A 21,065-nucleotide genomic window follows, 5' to 3' on the forward strand; every position below is an offset into this window, starting at 1 on the left:
TCGGCCACCTCATGAGAAGAGTTGACTCACTGGAAAAGACTCTGATGCTGGGAGAGATTGGGGGCAGGAGGAGAAGGGGACGACAGAGGATGAGATGGCTGGATGGCATCACTGACTCGATCGACGTGAGTCTGAGTGAACTCCGGGAGTTGGTGATGGACAGGGGGGCCTGGCATGCTGCGATTCATGGGGTCGCGAAGAGTCGGACACGACTGAGCGACTGAACTGAACTGAACTGAACTGCCACTAATTCACCACTACATTTGGGGCGAAGAAAGGAGGGAAGTGGGACAATTTTAAATATACTGTGATCTTTGAGACAGCTCTATCTACACCTGGGAATTGCTGTTAGACAATTAAGGTTAGTAAAGCTCATTGAATTTCTCAGAGGAAAGGTGTTATTTGAATTATTACCAGATAATTATTGTTAAAAATAACAATAATGTAAGAAATAGGAATTTTACATGTTAGAGACATTATCATTTTAATTTCCAGTTGGGAGGAGGAAAGCCCTGAGGGATCCAGAAACTCTTTTTTTTCCCCATAATGTGCTCTCTGCCAGAAACTCCATGAATTCTGCCTAATGTCCGATGACTTGACAAACTGGCCCTGAATCAGAAGCTAGTCGTGTTGTGTGAACTGGTAGCCAAGTTTTTCAGCTTGAGTTGCTCCTTTGAAAACGACCCTCAGTAGGAAGGTGAGTGTCAGACATAGGATCTGTGGTACCCAGATTGATGTCATCAGCATCACCTGGGAGCCTGTAGAAATGTAGAATCACAGACTCCATCCCCAGACATGCTGAATGAGAAATCCTGGGTGATTCATTTGTTCATCAGCATTTGAGAAAACCAGCCTAAAGCATCCTCATCTTCAAATAGAAAAGGAGTCATCGTTTCTGAAAGAGTTCCTCCGCCTGAGATCTCTGCCCCCAGGTCTTGCAGTGACTCTGAACCATCATGGAAACAACATAAACCTCTTTCTTGTGCTGAACTCACAGTGGGAACTAGAAACGTGCTCGTGCTGTGTTGGAGCAGTTGTTGTGTAGTGAAAAGACCACAGATTTAGAGTCAGTAAGACGTGGGTCTCACACTACCCACAGCTTCCTAATCTTAGAGTAGTTGATTTGAGGACTCTGGGTCTCACTTTTCCACATTTATAAAATGGGTATATTAACACCTGCATCACGGCTGAGGATTGAATAAGAACAGATTTACACATAAAAATTCCTCATACAGTCTCTAACAACAGTTAAACATCTAACAAATTATTGTCACTTTTTTTTTTTGTAAGCTTTTGTCATAGAAGTCCCATCTGTCATTTTAGAATGATTTGGTATGGAAATGGTCATACTAAAATGAGACCTCCACAGAAAGTTCCTCACAGCAGTCTGTGGCAGCATGTTATATAACAGCCCTCCTCTCTAAGGGCTTCGAGACAGATCTGCAGAGCCATCAACAGTACAGCGGTCTGGAATGGAAATGACCCACTGTCTCCTCTGCCTCTGACACCATCCAGAACCTTGCCAGCTGGGCTCCCAGAGAAGATTCATTTTTACAGCGATGATATAAGAGGCAGAGAGAATAGCTGGATTTCTATGGGGGAAATGTAAGACCCCAGCAGCCTCTTACCTTTTGACTTAAAAACTGAGTACATTGGATATGGATGCCATTGAAAAAGGATAAATATGAAACCTCATGTAGTCAATTTCCCTGGGTCTTTTTTAGAACATCACTACTCCTTAAGCAGTAGAACATGACACACCATGCAGCAGTTCTAATTAAAAACCTTCGGGTGTGTGCTGTGGCAAGAGGGGAAATAAGAAGGAGAGAGGTGACAATTTGCCCAAAAAGGAAAGGAAACTCATAGCAAGAGGCTGTGGAGCTGATAAGAGGAGTTTGATTAAAGGACAGAAAGATTGTGTCTCCACTTAATTATAATATGCACAATTTAAATCAAATGTTAGACATATTTAAAATGTACACTTATGTAATTACACGATGGATGTGTATGCTTCCAGGTAATTTTTCATTGCAATGTACTAGACATATCAACAAATGATTTCCTCTATCATTTTAATATAGTTGCCAAGGAAGCAAAGAGAAGGAAGCTCTGTCTGGTGACCTGTTGATAATCTATCCAGCCATGTGACGATTTAGTAAGAACTGTGAGGTGCTCTTGAACCCAATTTGCTGTTTATGTGGCTCCTGGGGTGTTATATATAATGGATCTCTCAGTACCTCACATGGCTCCACCATATTGGCCAAGAGAACATGATAACCAGTACCAAGTTTTCCTCTGGGATTAACAGTGAGTAACATGAGTAGCATGCTCACGTGGGGAGGCAGATGGAGTTTTATAGGACTGGTGGCTAGTGCTTAAGAGCTGAGTTCTTCTGGACACATAAAAACTACTGAGATCCCCTGGAAAAGTCTGTTTTCCTCACTTAGGGAAACACTGCTATCTCCACGACATGTTTTATTGGGCTTTCCATCATCAGGTGAAAGAAAATGATTCTGTTTGAGGATGAGGATAGAGAGGAGATTAAACAGTTAATGTTTCTTCTACCACAAGAGAAGAATAAGGGACGAAAATTAGAACAGTCTTGGAAGCAGTCACTATCCTTTTCTACAAGGAGATTGGAGATATAATGAAAGGAAAATAAGTAAACGTTTAAACAAACCTATAGGATAAAAGGAGAAGACAAAGGCACCCCACTCCAGTACTCTTGCCTGGAAAATCCCATGGACCGAGGAGCCTGGTAGGCTGCAGTCCATGGGGTCGCTGAGGGTCGGACACGACTGAGCAACTTCACTTTCACTTTTCACTTTCATGCATTGGAGAAGGAAATGGCAACCCACTCCAGTGTTCTTGCCAGGAGAATCCCAGGGACGGGGGAGCCTGGTGGGCTGCCGTCTCTGGGGTCACACAGAGTCGGACACGACTGAAGTGACTTAGCAGCAACAGCAGCATAGGATAAAAACTGGGCAAAGCTAGGTGGGAAAAGATTTATTGGTGTGGCATAATAGCAGGATTGCCAATAGCCTATGTGTCTATAGAAAGATGAATTTAACCGTAGAATTACCGCAGCCTGTTCTCACCTAGAACTTCAGCTGAATGCACTGCTTTTCCAAAGCATGAGAAATTTCTTCATTCTGCTTTTTCACCCTGAGTTGATCACTCCAGTGGTATTTGCAATATTGTCGCAAATGTTTCTGCTTGTATTATTAGAAGGGTTTGCTCCCTTGTTCTTTAAATCCACCCTCATTTTTAAAACACTTAACTATAAAAAAGCCATTTATTAGTTTGGTTTATTAAAGAAAGGGAAACAAAGTTCTTCATTTTGTGGAAACCAGTGTATCCTTGCAGATTATGCACCCCAACTCCTCACTCTCTCTGTCTGGTCACTGCTGATGGTCTGCTGGGCCTACTTGTTCTGAGAAAGCACTGGTAGGTATTTAGAGATTTGTGACTTTTTCTATCAGTTGTCTTTACTCAGCCACTAGCAAGGATGTGGCATTGAGCAACTCAGTTCCCTTGATTTCCTCATCTGAAAAATGAGGGTTTGGAGTAGATGAGCTTCAAGGTCTTTCCAGTTCAGTCTCAGCTTCCATGACTCCAAGAAAGCATCTTTATTCCTTTTAAATTTGGATCAGCAGATAGCCGCCGAGTGCTAAGCTGTGTGTAAGGCATTGCACACAATGGGGTAAAAGAGAGTAAAAATGGTCTCTGCCTTCAAGAAGCTTAAGCAGGAAGAAATATTACACAAATAAATATTAGAGTCCATAAGATATGTAAGGGCTTTCCTGATGGCTCAGACTGTAAAGAATCCAACTGCAATGCCAGAGACCTGTGTTTGACCCCTGGGTCAGGAAGATCCCCTGGAGGAGGAAAGGGCAACCCACTTCAGTATTTTTGCCTGGAGAATTCCATGGACAGAGAAGCCTGGCGGGCTACGGTCCATGGGGACCCAAAGAGTCAGACATAACTAAGCAACTAACGCTTTCTTTTCCTTTTTCATAGAATGTGCAAAGGGAACGGTGCAAAAAGTTCTTTAGGATTCAAGAAAGGGCACTTTGCTTTGGGAAATGTCGTATAAGTGAGATGGTATTTGGATTGCCCTTAAGGAAGCTCTATGCAGATGTTAGGAAAAGGGAGGAAAGACCATGACCCTGATGGGAAGGAATGGAACTTATGCAATGTAGAATGGACTATAGAAAAAAAAAAGAAAAGGAAATTAGAATGGGGCTATATTGTAGAAACCTTAAATGCCAAGCCGAGAAGTCTGCATTTAATCCAGCAAAGAGCAAAAGAATGATGTATTTAGAATGGTACTTCAGAACAGTAAATGCATTGCTGGTATGAAGGATGAACAAGAAGTAAAGAGAATCTGGAGGAAGGGAAGCCAAGTAGGAGGCACTCACAGAAGTCCAGGCAACAGGTGATAAAGGGATAAAAAGTGAGCATTGATTCACAGCCTGAGTAAAAACCACAGGACTTGGCAGCTTATTGGTTATGGGAAATGAAAGAAAAAGGGGAATTAAACAAGACTCCTCAATTGTAGGCACAAGTAACTGGAAGGAAATGGTACCAATAGCAGGAAATGGGAAGACTAGAGAAGGCACTTATTTTGAGGGAAAAGCAATGAATTCTGCTTGAAACTTTCTGAGTTGGAAGTGCCTGTGAAGTGTACGATGGAGATGTGAGCTCTCAAAGTTAGAGGCCTCATCTTATTCATCTTTTCCAGGTGCCTAATAGAGTCTATGTAAACAGTGAATGAATGAACAAACAAACAAATTAATCAATGAACCAATAACCAGCAGTTATTTAGAATAAGTGTCTGGAGCTCTGTAGACAAGTGAGAACTAAAGATAGCCATGTGGGTGTTGTCTATGGAGAAGTGATTGTTGAGGCCATGGAGGGTGGGTGTGTAGGCAAAGCTTGTGAAGAGTATCCTGCATTTGGGGAAAGAGAAGAGGCCAAGGAAGGAAGCAGAAGAGAGAAGAGAGAACTGAGAGCAGGAGCGAAGTCAGGATGGTGCCGTATCCTGATGAGAAGGGAGGAGAGCTTCCGGAATAAAGTGGTCATCAGGCCCAGGTGACCAAAGGGCCAAAACCTGGGAAAAGTACCTCTGGGTATGAGTCTCTGAGACAGATGGGAGTCCAATCTGTAACCTCTGAGGCTGCACCTCTCAGGGTTAGAGGATGCAGCAGGAAGTGGCCTGCAGTGAAAGCTGGCAAGAAGGCAAGAGGTCAGAAACAGGTTCGGGTCCATGGGCATCTGTAAGACAGGCAAGAATCTTGGAGCGACAAAGAGGGAGAGACAGGGGAAATGAGCATTGGAGGAGTCAGCTATACCCAGGTGGAGGGGCGCCACCCCCGCTTCCCCTCCCCGGGGGTCCCTAACCTCCAGAATCTGATGCCTGACGATCTGAGGTAGAGCTGACGTAATAATAATAGAAATAAAGGAGTGTTAGAAAGTGTTAGTCGCTCAGTCATGTCCAACTCTTTGGGACCCCATGGACTGTAGCCCGCCAGGCTCCTCCATTCATGGGATTCTCCAGGCAAGAATACTGGTATGGGTTGCCATTCCCCTCTCCAGGGGATCTTCCGGACCCAGGGATTGAACACAGGTCTCCTGCATTGCTGTCAGACTCTTTACCGTCTGAGCCACTAGGGAAGCTCAGAAATAAAAATAAATAGAAATAAAGTGAGCAATAAATGTAATGCATTTGAATCATCCTGAAACCATCCCCCTCCCCCTGGTCCATTGGAAAATTGTCTTTCACGAAACTGGTCCCTGGTGCCAAAACGTTGGGGACCACTGCTCTACCCTCACCCTCAGCTCCAACTTAGGACCAACGTCAGCTCCAACGTCAGCTGCTTCAGCCCCATCTGTACTGGCGGGTGCTATTGACGTTCTCACACCAGACAGGCAGTTGGGTAGAAATGCTGAAAATGGGGCCTGGACAACACCATCTCCATCTCCCTCCCCTGACTCGCCAGGTCTCTTGTGCAAAATGCGGAACCAGACTCTCAATCAAGTCCGAGGGTTCTGGCTCTCAGAACTAGTGATCTCCATTGCCTCCTTCTTTGACAGCCTTACTTTTGTTTGTCTCTTGTCTGATCCAGATGCAGCCGCTCTGTGTTCCCTGCCCCAATGAACAGCTGCACTAGGCCCAAGCCTTGGAGTGATTTACCTGAAGAGTGACACCATTTATTTGAAAACTACTGTGAGTACATTATGCCTCCAGTGAAAGGCTTCTCAGTTCACTTTGTTTAATTAAAAAAAGAAGCACTCACAATTGTAAGAGCAGATGAAATTTTAGATGGCTTCATCTCTTGGATGCAGTGATGTAACCAGACTCAGTCCTGAGGTGCCTACACTGGTTCTCGGCTTCCAGCCTGCAGTGCGAGCCCCGGGCAGCATCACGCCTGCTTCCCAGATGGCTGAGCTGAGCTGCACGCACTTTGCAGGGACCGGTGCTGTTCCACTGGGTCATCTGTGCCTCGGCCTGAAGCCGTGGCAGCTCCAGCCCTCTGTGTTTGCCTCTCATCGCCCTTCTGTGCAGCTCTGTTGCATCTCGCTGCAGCTTGTCATTTCACGCTGCCCTGGTCACATTTGTGAGCCAGTTTTCTGTGCTCATGTCCACCTGTGATGTAGCTGCCTCTCTGTGCCCCCATGCTGTGGTCTCCTTGCTACCCAAGGGGCCAACACCCACCCTTGTGTCTGTGGGCTCCTTCAGCCACGTCTCTAAACCATTGTGCCCAGGTCAGCTGTGCCCTCTGGATGCAAGGCTCTGGGTACTCGATTGAGTTCCCTTCAAGTCAGACATTTACATAGGAGAAGTATGACCCCTGCAAGTCAAGTTGAAGAAGTAAGTTGGGGTAGGAGCTGGATGCCAACAGGAAATACTGATGAAAGACTGACATCAAATTTTGATTAATCATTGCTAGAACTAACAGATAAATATATGCCTTCTTTCACTAGAAAAGCCAGAACTTTAAATTATTTAGAGGCTATGCATGCAAAACAATTATACATTTTAAAACAAAAACTCATGCTGTTTGTACTTGCTCGTTTTCCTGTATGGTGTGAGGTAGGTAACGGGATGGTGTTTTACAGACATCTCTGTTACTGGAAAATGCTAAACCTAGGAAACTAACGTTTTTCCCAGGCTTCAGGTAGGATTTTCACATTCACATTCTCTATGTTTTTAGCTACTCTGGGCACAAATCAAACCCAACGAGGAGGAAGTCAGGGTTTGGATTGTTTTGTTCTGCGTTGCTTTCTGCCTTTAACACTGTCAGTCACCTGGATTGTAATTGGTGGTGGTGGATGTGTAGATGAGAATCAGGCCTGCCTGAATGGAGACCGGAACTATCAGACTGATCCACAGGACTAATGGGCTGGAGGGACTGGGGACTAAAGACATGACAAGAGGTCAGAAATGGAGGGTCCTCATTCTGTACCCATGTGAGCAACTTGCTAGTGTAAACACTGTCACCCTTAAGTTCAAGCGGAAGAATGCCTTAGAAATCCCCACATCTGGAGAGCTTTCCGACTTTGTTTCCATCACAGAGCACAGTACCGCAAACACAAGGGCACAGCTGGTCTCAGAGTCTCAGCCTGGTTTATCCTTTGGGAGGGAAAGGATTCTGGATAGAATCAGGACAGAAATTGGGACCTAAGGTTTCCTAAAAATTCCTAGGAAGCCTACAAGGGAGCCTCTGTGCTGAACACCAGTGCCTGTGTTCATGATTTGCGGGACCTTGAGGAGGGAGACGTTGGGTTCTAATTCTTGCAGCCTTTGCTTTTCCTAAGCTCAGCTTCCTCATATGTAAAAGAGAAAGAATAATAAAAAAACTTAGAGAGACTTGCCTGGTGCAAAACCTTCATTCAATAAGGTGAATATGCTATAAACATCACTCAGACGCTCAGTCGTGTCCGACTCTTTGTGACCCCATGGACTGCAGTCCTCCAGGCTCCTCTGGCCATGGAATTCTCCCTGCAAGAATACGGGCAGCCTGCAGTTGCCATTTCCTCCTCCAGGGTATCTTCCCGACCCAGGGATCGAACCAACATCTCTTAAGTCTCCTCCACTGGCAGGCAGATTCTTTACAAAGTAGCACCACGTGGGAAACCTTGTATGGTATAAGAATGTGTTCTAATTACAAGTGAATCCCTCTCTATGTGTTTACAATACCCGGGTGAAGTCTCAAGCCTTGAAGGGTGGATAGGGAGGAGGTAAGTGTTAGATTTTAAAACCTACCTACTCCCATAACAGCTGCACAACCAGGCTCAGCAACCTGCCTACTTACCTGGATTGTTGCGATGACTAAATGAGATAATATATGTATAGTGTCTGGCGCAGCAGACATGAGTATATTTACTCAGTCAACTGAAATTTACTGGGTATTTGCCAAGTGCCAGGCACTGTTCTAGGGACCAGAAGCATGGCAGCAAATAAAACAAACCTAAATCCCTGCTCTCACAGAGCTTATGTTCAGTTTTCTTCCCCCACAAGTTGCAAATAGACAAAATAGGCACTTGGACACCAAGAGAGAATTGCTTTCATTTTATCGCTGTGTCTTCCCTTCCAGAAAGTATAATGGGAGAAAAGGTAAAGGATATGGAGAGGGGAGACACAGTTTGCTAATTCATCCCTCCCTCACCCCTGACACACATGCAAAACCATAGAACATTCCCTGCCCTGATACATGGCCCAAGAGACCCACGTTTCCAGATTACGACACCCAGGCTGCCTTTTTCTCCGGCTACCTTTGAATTTGGCCAAAAGGAGTTAGAAGATGTTTGCTCCTTGGAAGAAAATCTATGACAAACCTAGACAGTGTATTAAAAAGCAGAGACATCACTTTGCCAGCAAAGGTCTGTATAGTCAAAGCTATGGCTTTTCCAGTAGTCATGCACAGATGTGAGAGTTGGACCATGAAGATGGCTGAGCACCAAAGAATTGATGCTTTCGAACTGTGGTGCTGGAGAAGACTGTTGAGAGTTCCTTGTACAGCAAGGAGTTCAAACCAGTCAATCCTAAAGAAAATCAACCCTGAATATTTGTTGGAAGGACTAATGCTGAAGCTGAAGCTCCAGTAATTTGGCACCTAATGCAAAGAGCTGACTCGTAGAAAAGACCCTGATGCTGGGAAAGATTGAAGGCAGGAGGAGAAGCGGGTAACAGAGGATGAGATGATTGAATGGCGTCACTGACTCAATGGACATGAGCTTGAGCAAACTCCAGGAGATGGTGAAGGACAAGGAAGCCTGGCGTGCTGCAGTCCATGGGGTCACAAAGAGTCAGACACAACTGAGCAACAACAACAATAGGAGGCATTAGCAAGAGACAGGAGAGTACGGTCAGGGTACTTCTCAGTCAGGCCCCTTCCCAGCTCCAGTTCTGACTGGACGTGGGGAGCTCCATACCTTTCCTCACCCCCTGGGCTTAGCAGTTTAAAGCTGAGATTAACAACCACGCACTATCGCTAGTCCTCGGTGCCTCGCTTCCCTTGAGGGTCCTTTAACCTCCTCTGTACCTCAGTAGACAGTCCTTTCATTAAACTCTCTTCAGTTAAAACCTTTCAGTATGCCATCTGTTTCTTGCCAAGATCCTGACTGATACAGTGAGGGAGAAATATACTGAAAAACATTGTAAATCAACCTTGCCAAGAAGGTTAAAAAAATTGAAATAAAATATTTGAATCATGAAAACATCTTAAATGGATCTGAGAACATTAGACCAAGCGGTGAAAGGATAAACTGTAAGAAAACGTGATAAGCTAGAGTGCCAAAGGTTGGTTTCTATGAATAGACCATAGTGCTCAGGTTTGATGGGCTTCTCTAGGCCAAGTGTAGCTTGCTTGACCCCCAACTTCAAGAGGAGCTAATGGTGTAGTAGCAGCAATGACAAACACATGAACAGAAAGAAGGTGTCAGGAGGGTGATACCATAAAAAAAAAAAGAAAAAAAGTGTTGAAGAGGAGACTGCTTATCCTAGCATTCTTTCTGCCTTTGCTACAATTATAGTCCATTTGCCCCTGCCCAAATCTAGATATTTGAAAAGATGACTAAGATAGAAGAATTGCCTCCTTCCAGCTGAAATTAAAACTGCACAACCGACACTCTGTGGAAGAGCTACCCTCCCAGGGCACTGACTGTGTGCCAGCGCTGTGCCCATCACTCAACAGGAATTATTTAATCTTCACATCACCTTCCCAGATGGTGCTAGTGGTAAAGAACCCGCCTGCCAATGCAGGAAACACAAGAGACCTAGGTTCAATCCCTGGGTTGGGAAGATCCCCTGGGGAAGGAAATTGTAACCCACTCCAGTATTCTTGCCTGGAGAATTGCAGGGACAGAGGAGCCTGGCAGGCTACAGTCCAGGGGGTCACAAAGAGTCAAACATGACTGAAGCGACTTAGCATTGCATAGCATAGCAGCCCTAGAATGTTTATTATTTCCATTTTACAGATGAGGAAACTGAGGCCCAGAGAGGCAGAGGAATCTGCCTCAGGTACACGGCTACTGGATGGTAGAGCTCAGTTCTACTGCCAGCCCCCACTGAGGTGGTTTGTTACCACCTCCGCTGTGCCCTCCTCCCCAAATACTATGCTAAGCCTCTTCCATGTATTATTGGGAAGCAGAACAAGGAAAAGATTACCACACCAAAAAGATGTGGGACAGGTGGGGCAGGGGTCAAAATTGTCATGATCCAGTGACTCAGTATTTATTAAAAAGGGGTTCTAATTCTTTTCCACCCAACCAGGCTGATGAGTGGAAGGCATGTTAATGTGCAGGAGAGGGTGGGAGCCCAGTGAAGAGAGAAAATTGGTGAAGAGAACACTCTCCCTCAGCAGCCCCCGGAGACTGATGAGAGCTCACAGAGATAAAATATTTATTTTCCATATGTCGCAGAGAGCATTGCCATCGCTGTATGTGTGCAATATGTGCAAAGAAGTGTGAAATCTATACATCAAATGCCACCAATCTAGTTAATTTCCATGCAGTTAACATGCTTATTACCTACCATCTCCTCAATATGTTTTCATGTATATTTCTTGCCACATACAATATGGTCTAGTAAGGAAAGAGCCAACATCACCCACAACCTTACTCACTGCTATGTTTCAGCCCCAGACTTGTTGCCATGGCCAGCACAATGAGAGTTAAATACCAGTAGATCCTGCTGGCCAGCTCAACCGCCCGTCACCTTAAATCGCCTTCCCACTCCTCGAAGCAGCCTTTTTCTCATAACAGAAATGTTTGCTGTGGGGAAATGAAAATGTTTTTGTTCTCTTTGGATAACTGGGAGATAGTCAGCATGTCAGAACTGACCGTTGAAAGGCAGGTGCCTGTGGCCACACTTTTTTTTTTTGAAAGCAGAGCTCCACCAGTGTGGCGGGAGGAAGTGCACAGCGATTGGTCTGTTTCTCTGTGGAAATGTTCAGGGTACACCCAGTTTTGCTTTGCATATATTTACGAAACATCTGCCCTTTTCTTGTTCTTAAATCCTTCCCCCTTACCAGCCCCCTTTCCCCTTTCTCCCAATTTCTCCCTTTGTTGTCGTTGGCTCGTCTAACTTTTTCATTGGAGCTTTCATTTTCCGGTTGAGGGGCGACTTCATCAGAGTGTATAATTTTAACATTGAGGAGGGAGGGAGGGAGAGAGGGAAAGGGAGTGTGGGAAGTGGGAGGCGAGAGAGAGAGGGAGAGAGAGAGAAACAGAAAAGAAAGAAGGAAGCTAAACGGCCAGAGAGCTTGGCAAACCAACCTTTGGCATGGTGACCAGGAGGAAGGTTCTGGTCTGGTGTGGAGTTTGCCTGACACGCTGCCTGGAGTCAGCTGGTACGCTGCTGCCCTCTAAAGGCTCCAGGGACTAGTACACAGCTTCCGAGGCTTGGTGAGACTTGCCCTCGAATATGCCATGTTCATGTAATTCTTTTACACGACCAAAGAAGGTATTTTCAATTAATTACTACAGGACTTCCTTTTTCCTCCTCAATAAAATATGAGCTGCAAAACTAGGGTCAAAATGACAGCACCTGTGCATGTCTAAATGTAGATGGTTGCTATGTTTTAGAGTTTCTCAGCTCTGGAAAAAGTAGTCCACTATTAGAGAGAGTGAGATGGAAAACGCTTTGTTTCTAAGGTCAGTGAATGTCTCTCTGGTATGTGCAGTTGGGAAATAGCCCAGTGGTCTAAGAACAAGGAAAGGGATTTTAGGCAAATGAAGGAGTGAGCCAAAAGGTTGAGTTTTCAATATTCTCTATTGGTAGAGATGGTTTCAGTGTCTTGTGCTATGAATGGTCCCCAGAGGTGATCCTTGAGATGACAGACAGGAGGGTATGATGCAAGATGTCAGGTGGGAGGCAGCATCAAATCTAGAGAAGGAAGCGATGCCATCGATAGAAAGAACAGTACAACTTCTGCAAAGTTAAAATCAAAGAGTAATGTTGGTGGGCTGGTCATACACTCACGTTTGAAAGATAGCTTCTTCAATTTCCTGAAAGAAACCAAGGAAATCAGTACATCTGAAACTAGCCTAGACCTTATTTATGAACATCAGAAATAAACTTTTTATGTTACATGATGTCTGTCATTAGTGTTTCATCTCGATATTTAAATGACCCATGAGGACCAGCCTAGCTTCAGTGGGCATAACGGTCCTACTCTTATCAAATGTACTGCATGGATTCCAAGGAAAACAGCCTGTCAAGGTAGATTTCCCTGCTGCATAAAGAGTAGGAAACTTAATTTGGATTCAGACTATAACTATTCTCAAAATATACTTTAATTTCAACTCAATTTCATTCCATCAACAAAACCATATATTGAATGACAGCTTTGTCTAAGCTACTCTGCTTAACGGTATACTCTAGACAGCAGATCTGGGAGGGGCAGAAACCAGGCTTGTTTTATTTCCAGGCCCATGCTGGCACATTGCAGGCACATAGTAAGTATTTGTGGAATGAATACATGAATAAATGAATAGGTGGAGGGAAGGAAGGAGGAACGAATGGGTGAACGCAGGGAATTCAGAAATAACTATGATGCTTTTTACCCTCAGAGTAGAATTCCATGCAGTCTCACATGCATGGAATTCACCTGGAGCTGTCAGTCTGACATGGTCATTCAGATCAGTGATGGTAAAGCTGTGGCAGCAGAGAAGTCAAGGAGGATGGGGGTCAGAAAGTAAACAGCAGTCTAAATAAAAAGTGTTAAGGTGATAGCAATGCACACAGAAAGGAAACTTAGGTGTGCAAAATATGAAGGCTGCACAATTGTCAGGACTTGACAAAATGGCTTTAAGGCAGAGGAAGATGTGTGACCCGGAGGTGTCCAACACGGTGACAAGCCTGGCGACAGACAGTGGTGAGTGGGATAGGGACTGGAGAGGAAGCGCTGATTTTCATGAAGAAAAAGCAGTTGGGTACTTCCTTACACTGAAAACCAGAAACCAGTTCCTAGAGGCCCACATAGACACTCAAGATTTGGAGGTTCATTCCTTAGTCACCGTTCAACAGTAAAGGATTGCAGTTTGTTGCTTTTGTATTGGCTTCCTCCATCCTAAAAATACGTCTAAACACTCTCCCTCTATTTTCATCTTCACCGTGCCATCTCTGCCTCCTGCCCTCTGGAAAAGCAGATTTGATTTCACAACCTGTTGGACCAGAAACACAGCATGCTAATTCATAACACCATATTCTGCGAGGGCAGATTTAACTACCCAGTACAACAAATTTCAATACAAAATATTCTGTATAACAAGTCCATTGCCATGCTTAGGGAAACAAGGGAAACATGGGAACAGACCCACTTACAACAAATTCTGTACCACACATAATCTTCTACCAGAAAATATTTTTTACAAATACTTTTTCTGTTCACTATACTATGATGATAGGAAAAGCTTAGAGCCAAGGAAACTGGTGGGGGTGGGTGGGATGGTGTTCAGAGTATGACAAATAATTTGGCTTGACCAGGGCCAAGGGTGCATGCAGCGTAAGCTAAGTACGTATTCATTTCTATCAGTTGCACGGTCCTAGGGAGAGGAGCTGACTGATGGTTGAGCGCTGCCACTTCCTATTTCTGGTCCCAAATCACAATTACTTTCTACTTCCCTTCACCCTTCTTTTCCCAAACACACAGTCACACTCCTGCACTCCAGGATCATGCACTAAATTATTTTTTTAAAAGGGAATCTTAAGCTTCAGATGAGTAAAGAGTGGGAATAGAGGATCTCTATGTGACATCTTTCTTCTTTACCTGCTGGAGTCTAAGCTCTTCTTTTCACTTTTCATTTGCTGCTCTAAACAGTTTTTCATCACTATCCCTCTCGTTGGTACAACCTGCAAGTTTAGATTGTGATTTGAAATTATGTGTTGATCTAAAACAAAATCTATTAACAGCAAGAAAATTGACTGTTCCATAATGTGTTCCATGAATAGAAGCTGAAAACCAGAAGGAACCTTTAAGGCCTTCTAATCCAAGCCCTTTATTTTACAGATGAGGAAACTGAAGCCCAGAGAGGTGAAGTGAGGTGCCCAAGTGCCACACAGCAAGTTAGAGGCACAGCTAGTACCATAGCTCAAGTCTCCTGACTCCCAGTCCAGTGCTCCTCCCATTACTCCACGGGTCCTGTCTCTAAGCTTCCTGACAAATGCTAGAACGGTAAAGCCTCCACTAGTATTTTTCCAGACCATGTTAAAACTCTTACGGGGGGAAGAAAGGATGCTTTCTTGGATAATGTCAGCCATACGTAGCTCAAGCTGTCTAAAGTTCTGGGACAGGGTCTTTTTATGCAGCCAACAGAGTCCAAATGTGGTGCTGTTTGCTTGGCCCATATGCTTTCATGTGTTCCCAGTTAGGCCATTACTGGAGGGAAAAAAAAAAAAACAAGAATCAGCTTGTTTTAAAACAAGGGACATACTGGACTCCTTCCCATCCCCCCTCAGAAAAAAAAAATCAAGTTATCTTTAACAGATTCTAAAAATGCCTTTTCCCAAATATGCAGTCAGTTCCTTCAAAGGGCCCTTTGTTTATTTTCAGGAAGAAACCCAAGACAGCTGAAAACCAGAAGGCATCTGAGGAGAATGAGATTACTCAGCCGGGTGGATCCAGCGCCAAGCCGGGCCTTCCCTGCCTGAACTTTGAAGCTGTTTTGTCTCCAGGCCCAGCCCTCATCCACTCAACACATTCACTGACAAACTCGCACGCTCATCCCGGGTCATCTGACTGTGAGTACACCACTTACACCATGAGGTGATGGTGTCTTCACGGTTCTTGGAGCAGGCTTCTCCCCCTGGGTCCCGGCTTTTCTGCATTCAGAGCAAGCTGTTTCCATTTGGTCTTCCAAAGTAGCCAAAAGTAACTTGCCACCATTTTGAGTCAGCCAACATCTATATTTTCAAAGCTAGAGTGTGTTTTAAAACCAGGTGACGCCTTTTGGCCTCAAAAGGCGGATTAATTACATGAACCGCATTCTCTTTCATAACATTAACTCAAAAACAGAAGCCGTGTTGCTATTTTCTAATTATTCTTTTGTCCCCGTGATCTGAATAATGGTACTTACACCATGACGAAATTCAATGACCAAATATGGACCTCAAAAGGAAACTTCCATTTTGAAATTACATAACACAAGTCAGCTTTGCATTAGTTATTGTAGCTTGGCTGAATTTCTCTTTCCAGTTTTTAATTTATTTTGAAGTGGTTAAAGGACAGCATAAATTTACAGAAGAAAAGAGAATGGCTTCCAAGAATTCAGAAGCCACCCAGACTTCACGTAGCCAATAAGAACTCAGGTTAAAAATATTTTTTAATTAAAAAAACTGCCTACGGGCTAAATTTGGAAATGGGCAGCTTAATGAGATTGTCGCTATTGAAATCACTCCATTGCTGTTTATTTTCGCTGTCTTCCCACTAATCTGAGAGTCACTTCTTCAAATTCTATTTTAAGAAAGTTGATAAATCACGTTTAGAAGATATTTTCTCTTTCTGAAACATAGCTCAGTTCTTCAGAGAGAGCAACACGTGTGTTGACGATGGAAGGAAGTAGGGTAACTTGGAGCCCATTGGGAAAGAATATTCCTTTTATTCCAACAGCTATTCAGAACTGACCTCCACAGTGATGTCAGGCAGAAAGCTGGAGTCTTCTTTGGATTAAGCTAAGACCAAGAAAGTTTTCTTTTCAAAAAAGAACTCCATTTATCCTGTCCACAAAGCAAAAATTATTAATTAGGAAATGAGATTCTAAATCTCCTATTGTTATTTTTCTGACAAAGCAAACATAAAACTTTGCAGAAAGGGCGAGAGGTGAATGAGGCTGGGACATTCCATCCTGTACTTTCTTCATCATAATAACCTCTAGATAAAGGGACCCCACCTTGTTCTGCTCATGACCGAGATGAGACCACACTTCAGCTGTCGCAAGAAAACGAAACGAGAAATAACAAAAGCCAAGTCTCTGCAACCTGTGTGCATTGTACCAAGCTGCTGATTCCACAGAGAAACTTTGGGGTCAGAAGCGGGGACTGTGTTCTGTGGACCGTCAAAATAGTAACATTCTTGGCCTTCTTGCCTGGCAGTCTCTAGCCTAATAGTAATTACAGGAAGAATTGGAAAATAGCATGGCACAGTGCCCATAGACATGTGCGCACTGTCCCTACCTACCAGGAAGGTAGCCTGTTCCTGTGGAGAAGGGCCTGGAGCTCCTGCATGCAGACCTCCAACGTCTGGCTTTCTGCCACAGCTTATGGGGAAGATTACATAGAATGGCCTTAGCCCAGAAATCCCGTTACAGCCAAATGAGTGTTTTGCTGAATAGAAAGAAACAGCACTGGGCTGTTGATTATACTTTACCATAAGCATTCTTTGGCCAGCCCGTGGCATTAACATGAAATATGTACAAGGAGCAGCCCCTTGGTGACCCTGAGGAAGCTAGTGGATCTGAGCTCAGTTAGGTCTGAATGCCATTGGAAGGGGAACAAATAGGGAGGAGAAACCTAATCTCCAGCTGTTCAGAAAGTCATTCTGATTTTGCCATTAAGATGTGTAGGTCTTTTCTGCCCCAACCTGTTGTTTAAATTGATTATACTTTTCTCCAAATATATTTGGATTGTAGTTTGTCCTGATTTGAGCCTACACTTAGAAGAAAATTGTTTTGAGGAAAGATTCACAGAAATCTGTCCATTTGGAGATTGCTTGAGAGAAGACAGGAAAGAGATTTATTTTAAGCTGTTAAAATTTTTGGATGCTCTTCTTGCATTCAAGAGAATTTTTTTTTTTTTTAACTTTAAAATGTCATTCTTACCATAGATTAATTTAAAAGCCTAATTTCTTTAAGGTAAAATATTCAGTTTCTATTTAGAACTAACAGATTTGGGGCATTTAAAAATAGTGCCCTTGACTTGTTAGTATCTTTAACTTCAGAAACATTCCACTAGTATGTGGTGTTCTAAGTGTTTGCTAGTGCCTGGATTTTTATAGCGCCTTTTTAATTGTCATGTGTTTAGCAAGAGTTCATGATCTGAGCCACAGTCAGCTCCTGGTCTTGTTTTTGTTGACTGTATAGAGCTTCTCCATCTTTGGCTGCAAAGAATATAATCAGTCTGATTTCGGTGTTGACCATCTGGCGATGTCCACGTGTAGAGTCTTCTCTTGTGTTGTTGGAAGAGGGTGGTTGCTATGACCAGTGCATTTTCTTGGCAAAACTCTATTAGTCTTTGCCCTGCTTCATTCCGTATTCCAAGGCCAAATTTGCCTGTTACTCCAGGTGTTTCTTGACTTCCTACTTTTGCATTCCAGTCCCCTATAATGAAAAGGACATCTTTTTTGGGTGTTAGTTCTAAAAGGTCTTATAGGTCTTCATAGAACCGTTCAACTTCAGCTTCTCCAGCATTACTGGTTGGGGCATAGACTTGGATTACTGTGATATTGAATGGTTTGCCTTGGAAACAAACAGAGATCATTCTGTCGTTTTTGAGATTGCATCCAAGTACTGCATTTCGGACTCTTTTGTTGGCCATGATGGCTACTCCATTTCTTCTGAGGGATTCCTGCCCGCAGTAGTAGATATAATGGCCATCTGGGTTAAATTCACCCATTCCAGTCCATTTTAGTTTGCTGATTGCTAGAATGTCGACATTCACTCTTGCCATCTCTTGTTTGACCACTTCCAATTTGCCTTGATTCATGGACCTGACATTCCAGGTTCCTATGCAATATTGCTCTTTACAGCATCAGACCTTGCTTCTATTACCAGTCACATCCACAGCTGGGTATTATTTTTGCTTTGGCTCCATCCCTTCATTCTTTCTGGAGTTATTTCTCCACTGATTTCCAGTAGCATATCGGGCACCTACTGAGGTGGGGAGTTCCTCTTTCAGTATCCTATCATTTTGCCTTTTCATACTGTTCATGGGGTTCTCAAGGCAAGAATACTGAAGTGGTTTGCCATTCCCTTCTCCAGGGGACCACATTCTGTCAGATCTCTCCACCGTGACCTGCCCATCTTGGGTTGCCCCCACGGGCATGGCTTAGTTTCTTTGAGTTAGACAAGGCTGTGGTCCTAGTGTGATTAGATTGACTAGTTTTCTGTAAGTATGGTTTCAGTGTGTCTGTCCTCTGATGCCCTCTTGCAACACCTACCACCCTACTTGGATTTCTCTTACCTTGGGCGTGGGGTATCTCTTCACGGCTGCTCCAGCAAAGCGCAGCTGCTGCTCCTTACCTTGGATGAGGGGTATCTCCTCACCGCCGCCCTTCCTGATCTTCAAACGTGGGATAACTTCTCTAGGCCCTCCTGCGCCCATGCAGCCACCACTCCTTGAATGTGGGGTTGGTCCTCCCAGCCGCCGCCCCTGACCTCGGACTCGGGTAGCTCTTCTCTGCCGTTCCTGCGCCGTTGCAGCCTGGCACTCTTGGCCACTGCCCCTGACCTCGAACGTGGGGTAACTCCTCTTGGCTGCTGCCCTTTGGGCATGGGGTCCTCCCGGCTTCCGCCCCTAACCTCGGACGTGGGGTAGCTCCTCTCGGCCGCGCTTAGTGTGCGGGTGGCAGCCACCGCCACCACGCCAGGTATGACCTAAATCATATCCCTTATGATTATACAGTGGAAGTGAGAAATAGATTTAAGGCCGAGATCTGATAGATAGAGTGCCTGATGAACTATGGAATGAGATTCGTGACATTGTACAGGAGACAGGGATCAAGACCATCCCCATGGAAAAGAAATGCAAAAATGCAAAATGGCTGTCTGGGGAGGCCTTAAAAATAGCTGTGAAAAGAAGAGAAGTGAAAAGCAAAGGAGAAAAGGAAAGATGTAAGCATCTGAATGAAGAGTTCCAAAGAATAGCAAGAAGAGATAAGAAAGCCTTCCTCAATGATCAATGCAAAGAAATAGAGGGAAACAACAGAATGGGAAAGACTAGAGATCTCTTCAAGAAAATTAGAGATACCAAGGGAACATTTCATGCAAAGATGGGCTCGATAATGGACAGAAATGGTATGGACCTAACAGAAGCAGAAGATATTAAGAAGAGGTGGCAAGAATACACAAAAGAACTGTACAAAAAAGATCTTCACAACCCAGATAATCATGATGGTGTGATCACTCACCTAGAGCCAGACATCCTGGAATGTGAAGTCAAGTGGGCCTTAGAAAGCATCACTACAAACAAAGCTAGTGGAGGTGATGGAATTCCAGTTGAGCTATTCCAAATCCTGAAAGATGATGCTGTGAAAGTGCTGCACCCAATATGCCAGCAAATTTGGAAAACTCAGCAGTGGCCACAGGACTGGAAAAGGTCAGTTTTCATTCCAATCCCAAAGAAAGGCAATGCCAAAGAATGCTCAAACTACTGCACAATTACTGCACAATTGCACTCATCTCACATACTAGAAAAGTAATGCTCAAAATTCTCCAAACCAGGCTTCAGCAATATGTGAACCGTGAACTTCCTGATGTTCAAGCTGGTTTTAGAAAAGGCAGAGGAACCAGAGATCAAATTGCCAACATCTGCTGGATCATCGAAAAAGCAAGAGAGTTCCAGAAAAACATCTCTTTCTGCTTTATTGACTATGCCAAAGCCTTTGACTGTGTAGATCACAAGAAACTGTGGAAAATTCTGAAAGAAATGGCAATACCAGACCACCTGACCTGCCTCTTGAGGAATCTGTATGCAGGTCAGGAAGCAACAGTTAGAACTGGACATGGAACAACAGACTGGTTCCAAATAGGAAAAGAAGTACATCAAGGCTGTATATTGTCACCCTGCTTATTTAACTTATATGCAGAGTACATCATGAGAAATGCTGGATTGGAAGAAGCACAAGCTGGAATCAAGATTGCCCCGAGAAATATCAATAACCTCAAATATGCAGATGACACCACCTTTATGGCAGAAAGTGAAGAGGAACTAAAAAGCCTCTTGATGAAAGTGAAAGAGGAGAGTGAAAAAGTTGGCTTAAAGCTCAACATTCAGAAAATGAAGATCATGGCATCCAGTCTCATCACTTCATGGGAAATAGATGGGAAAACAGTGGAAACAGTGTCAGACTTTATTTTTTGGGGCTCCAAAATCACTGCAGATGGTGACTGCAGCCATGAGATTAAAAGACGCTTACTCCCTGGAAGGAAAGTTATGACCAACCTAGATAGCATATTCAAAAGCAGAGACATTACTTTGCCAACAAAGGTCCATCTAGTCAAGGCTATGGTTTTTCCTGTGGTCATGTATGGATGTAAGAGTTGGACTGTGAAGAAGGCTGAGTGCCGAAGAATTGATGCTTTTGAACTGTGGTGTTGGAGAAGACTCTTGAGAGTCCCTTGGACTGCAAGGAGATCCAACCAGTACATTCTGAAGGGGATCAGCCCTGGGATTTCTTTGGAGGGCATGATGCTGAAGCTGAAACTCCAGTACTTTGGCCACCTCATGTGAAGAGTTGACTCATTGGAAAAGACTCTGATGCTGGGAGGGATTGGGGGCAGGAGGAGAAGGGGACGACAGAGGATGAGATGGCTGGATGGCATTACTGACTCGATGGACGTGAGTC

The 21,065-nt window shown here is 44.1% G+C and overlaps 1 protein-coding gene across 48 annotated transcripts in view; it reads left to right on the plus strand.

Annotated features, from left to right (window-relative positions):
• The window catches only part of ZBTB20 (zinc finger and BTB domain containing 20), an 847,908-nt gene that overhangs the window by 780,953 nt on the left and 45,890 nt on the right, over positions 1-21,065 (plus strand). For 22 of the 48 annotated variants that reach the window (XM_086405119.1, XM_086405065.1, XM_086405086.1 and 19 more), the window contains 3 exons: positions 6,129-6,229; positions 14,517-14,681; positions 15,060-15,247. In XM_086405119.1, coding sequence (XP_086261245.1) covers positions 14,671-14,681; positions 15,060-15,247 — 199 coding nt within the window. In that variant the 5' untranslated portion in view covers positions 6,129-6,229; positions 14,517-14,670. The remainder of the gene's footprint in view (positions 1-6,128; positions 6,230-14,516; positions 14,682-15,059; positions 15,248-21,065) is intronic. The other 26 variants (XM_086405264.1, XM_086405274.1, XM_086405213.1 and 23 more) reach the window with 2 other exon arrangements.

The sequence above is a fragment of the Bos grunniens genome, chromosome 1 (genome assembly GCF_055505025.1).
Source record: "Bos grunniens cultivar Pamir isolate PY7600 chromosome 1, Bosgru_T2T1.0, whole genome shotgun sequence".
Classification (NCBI taxonomy): Eukaryota; Metazoa; Chordata; class Mammalia; order Artiodactyla; family Bovidae; genus Bos; species Bos grunniens.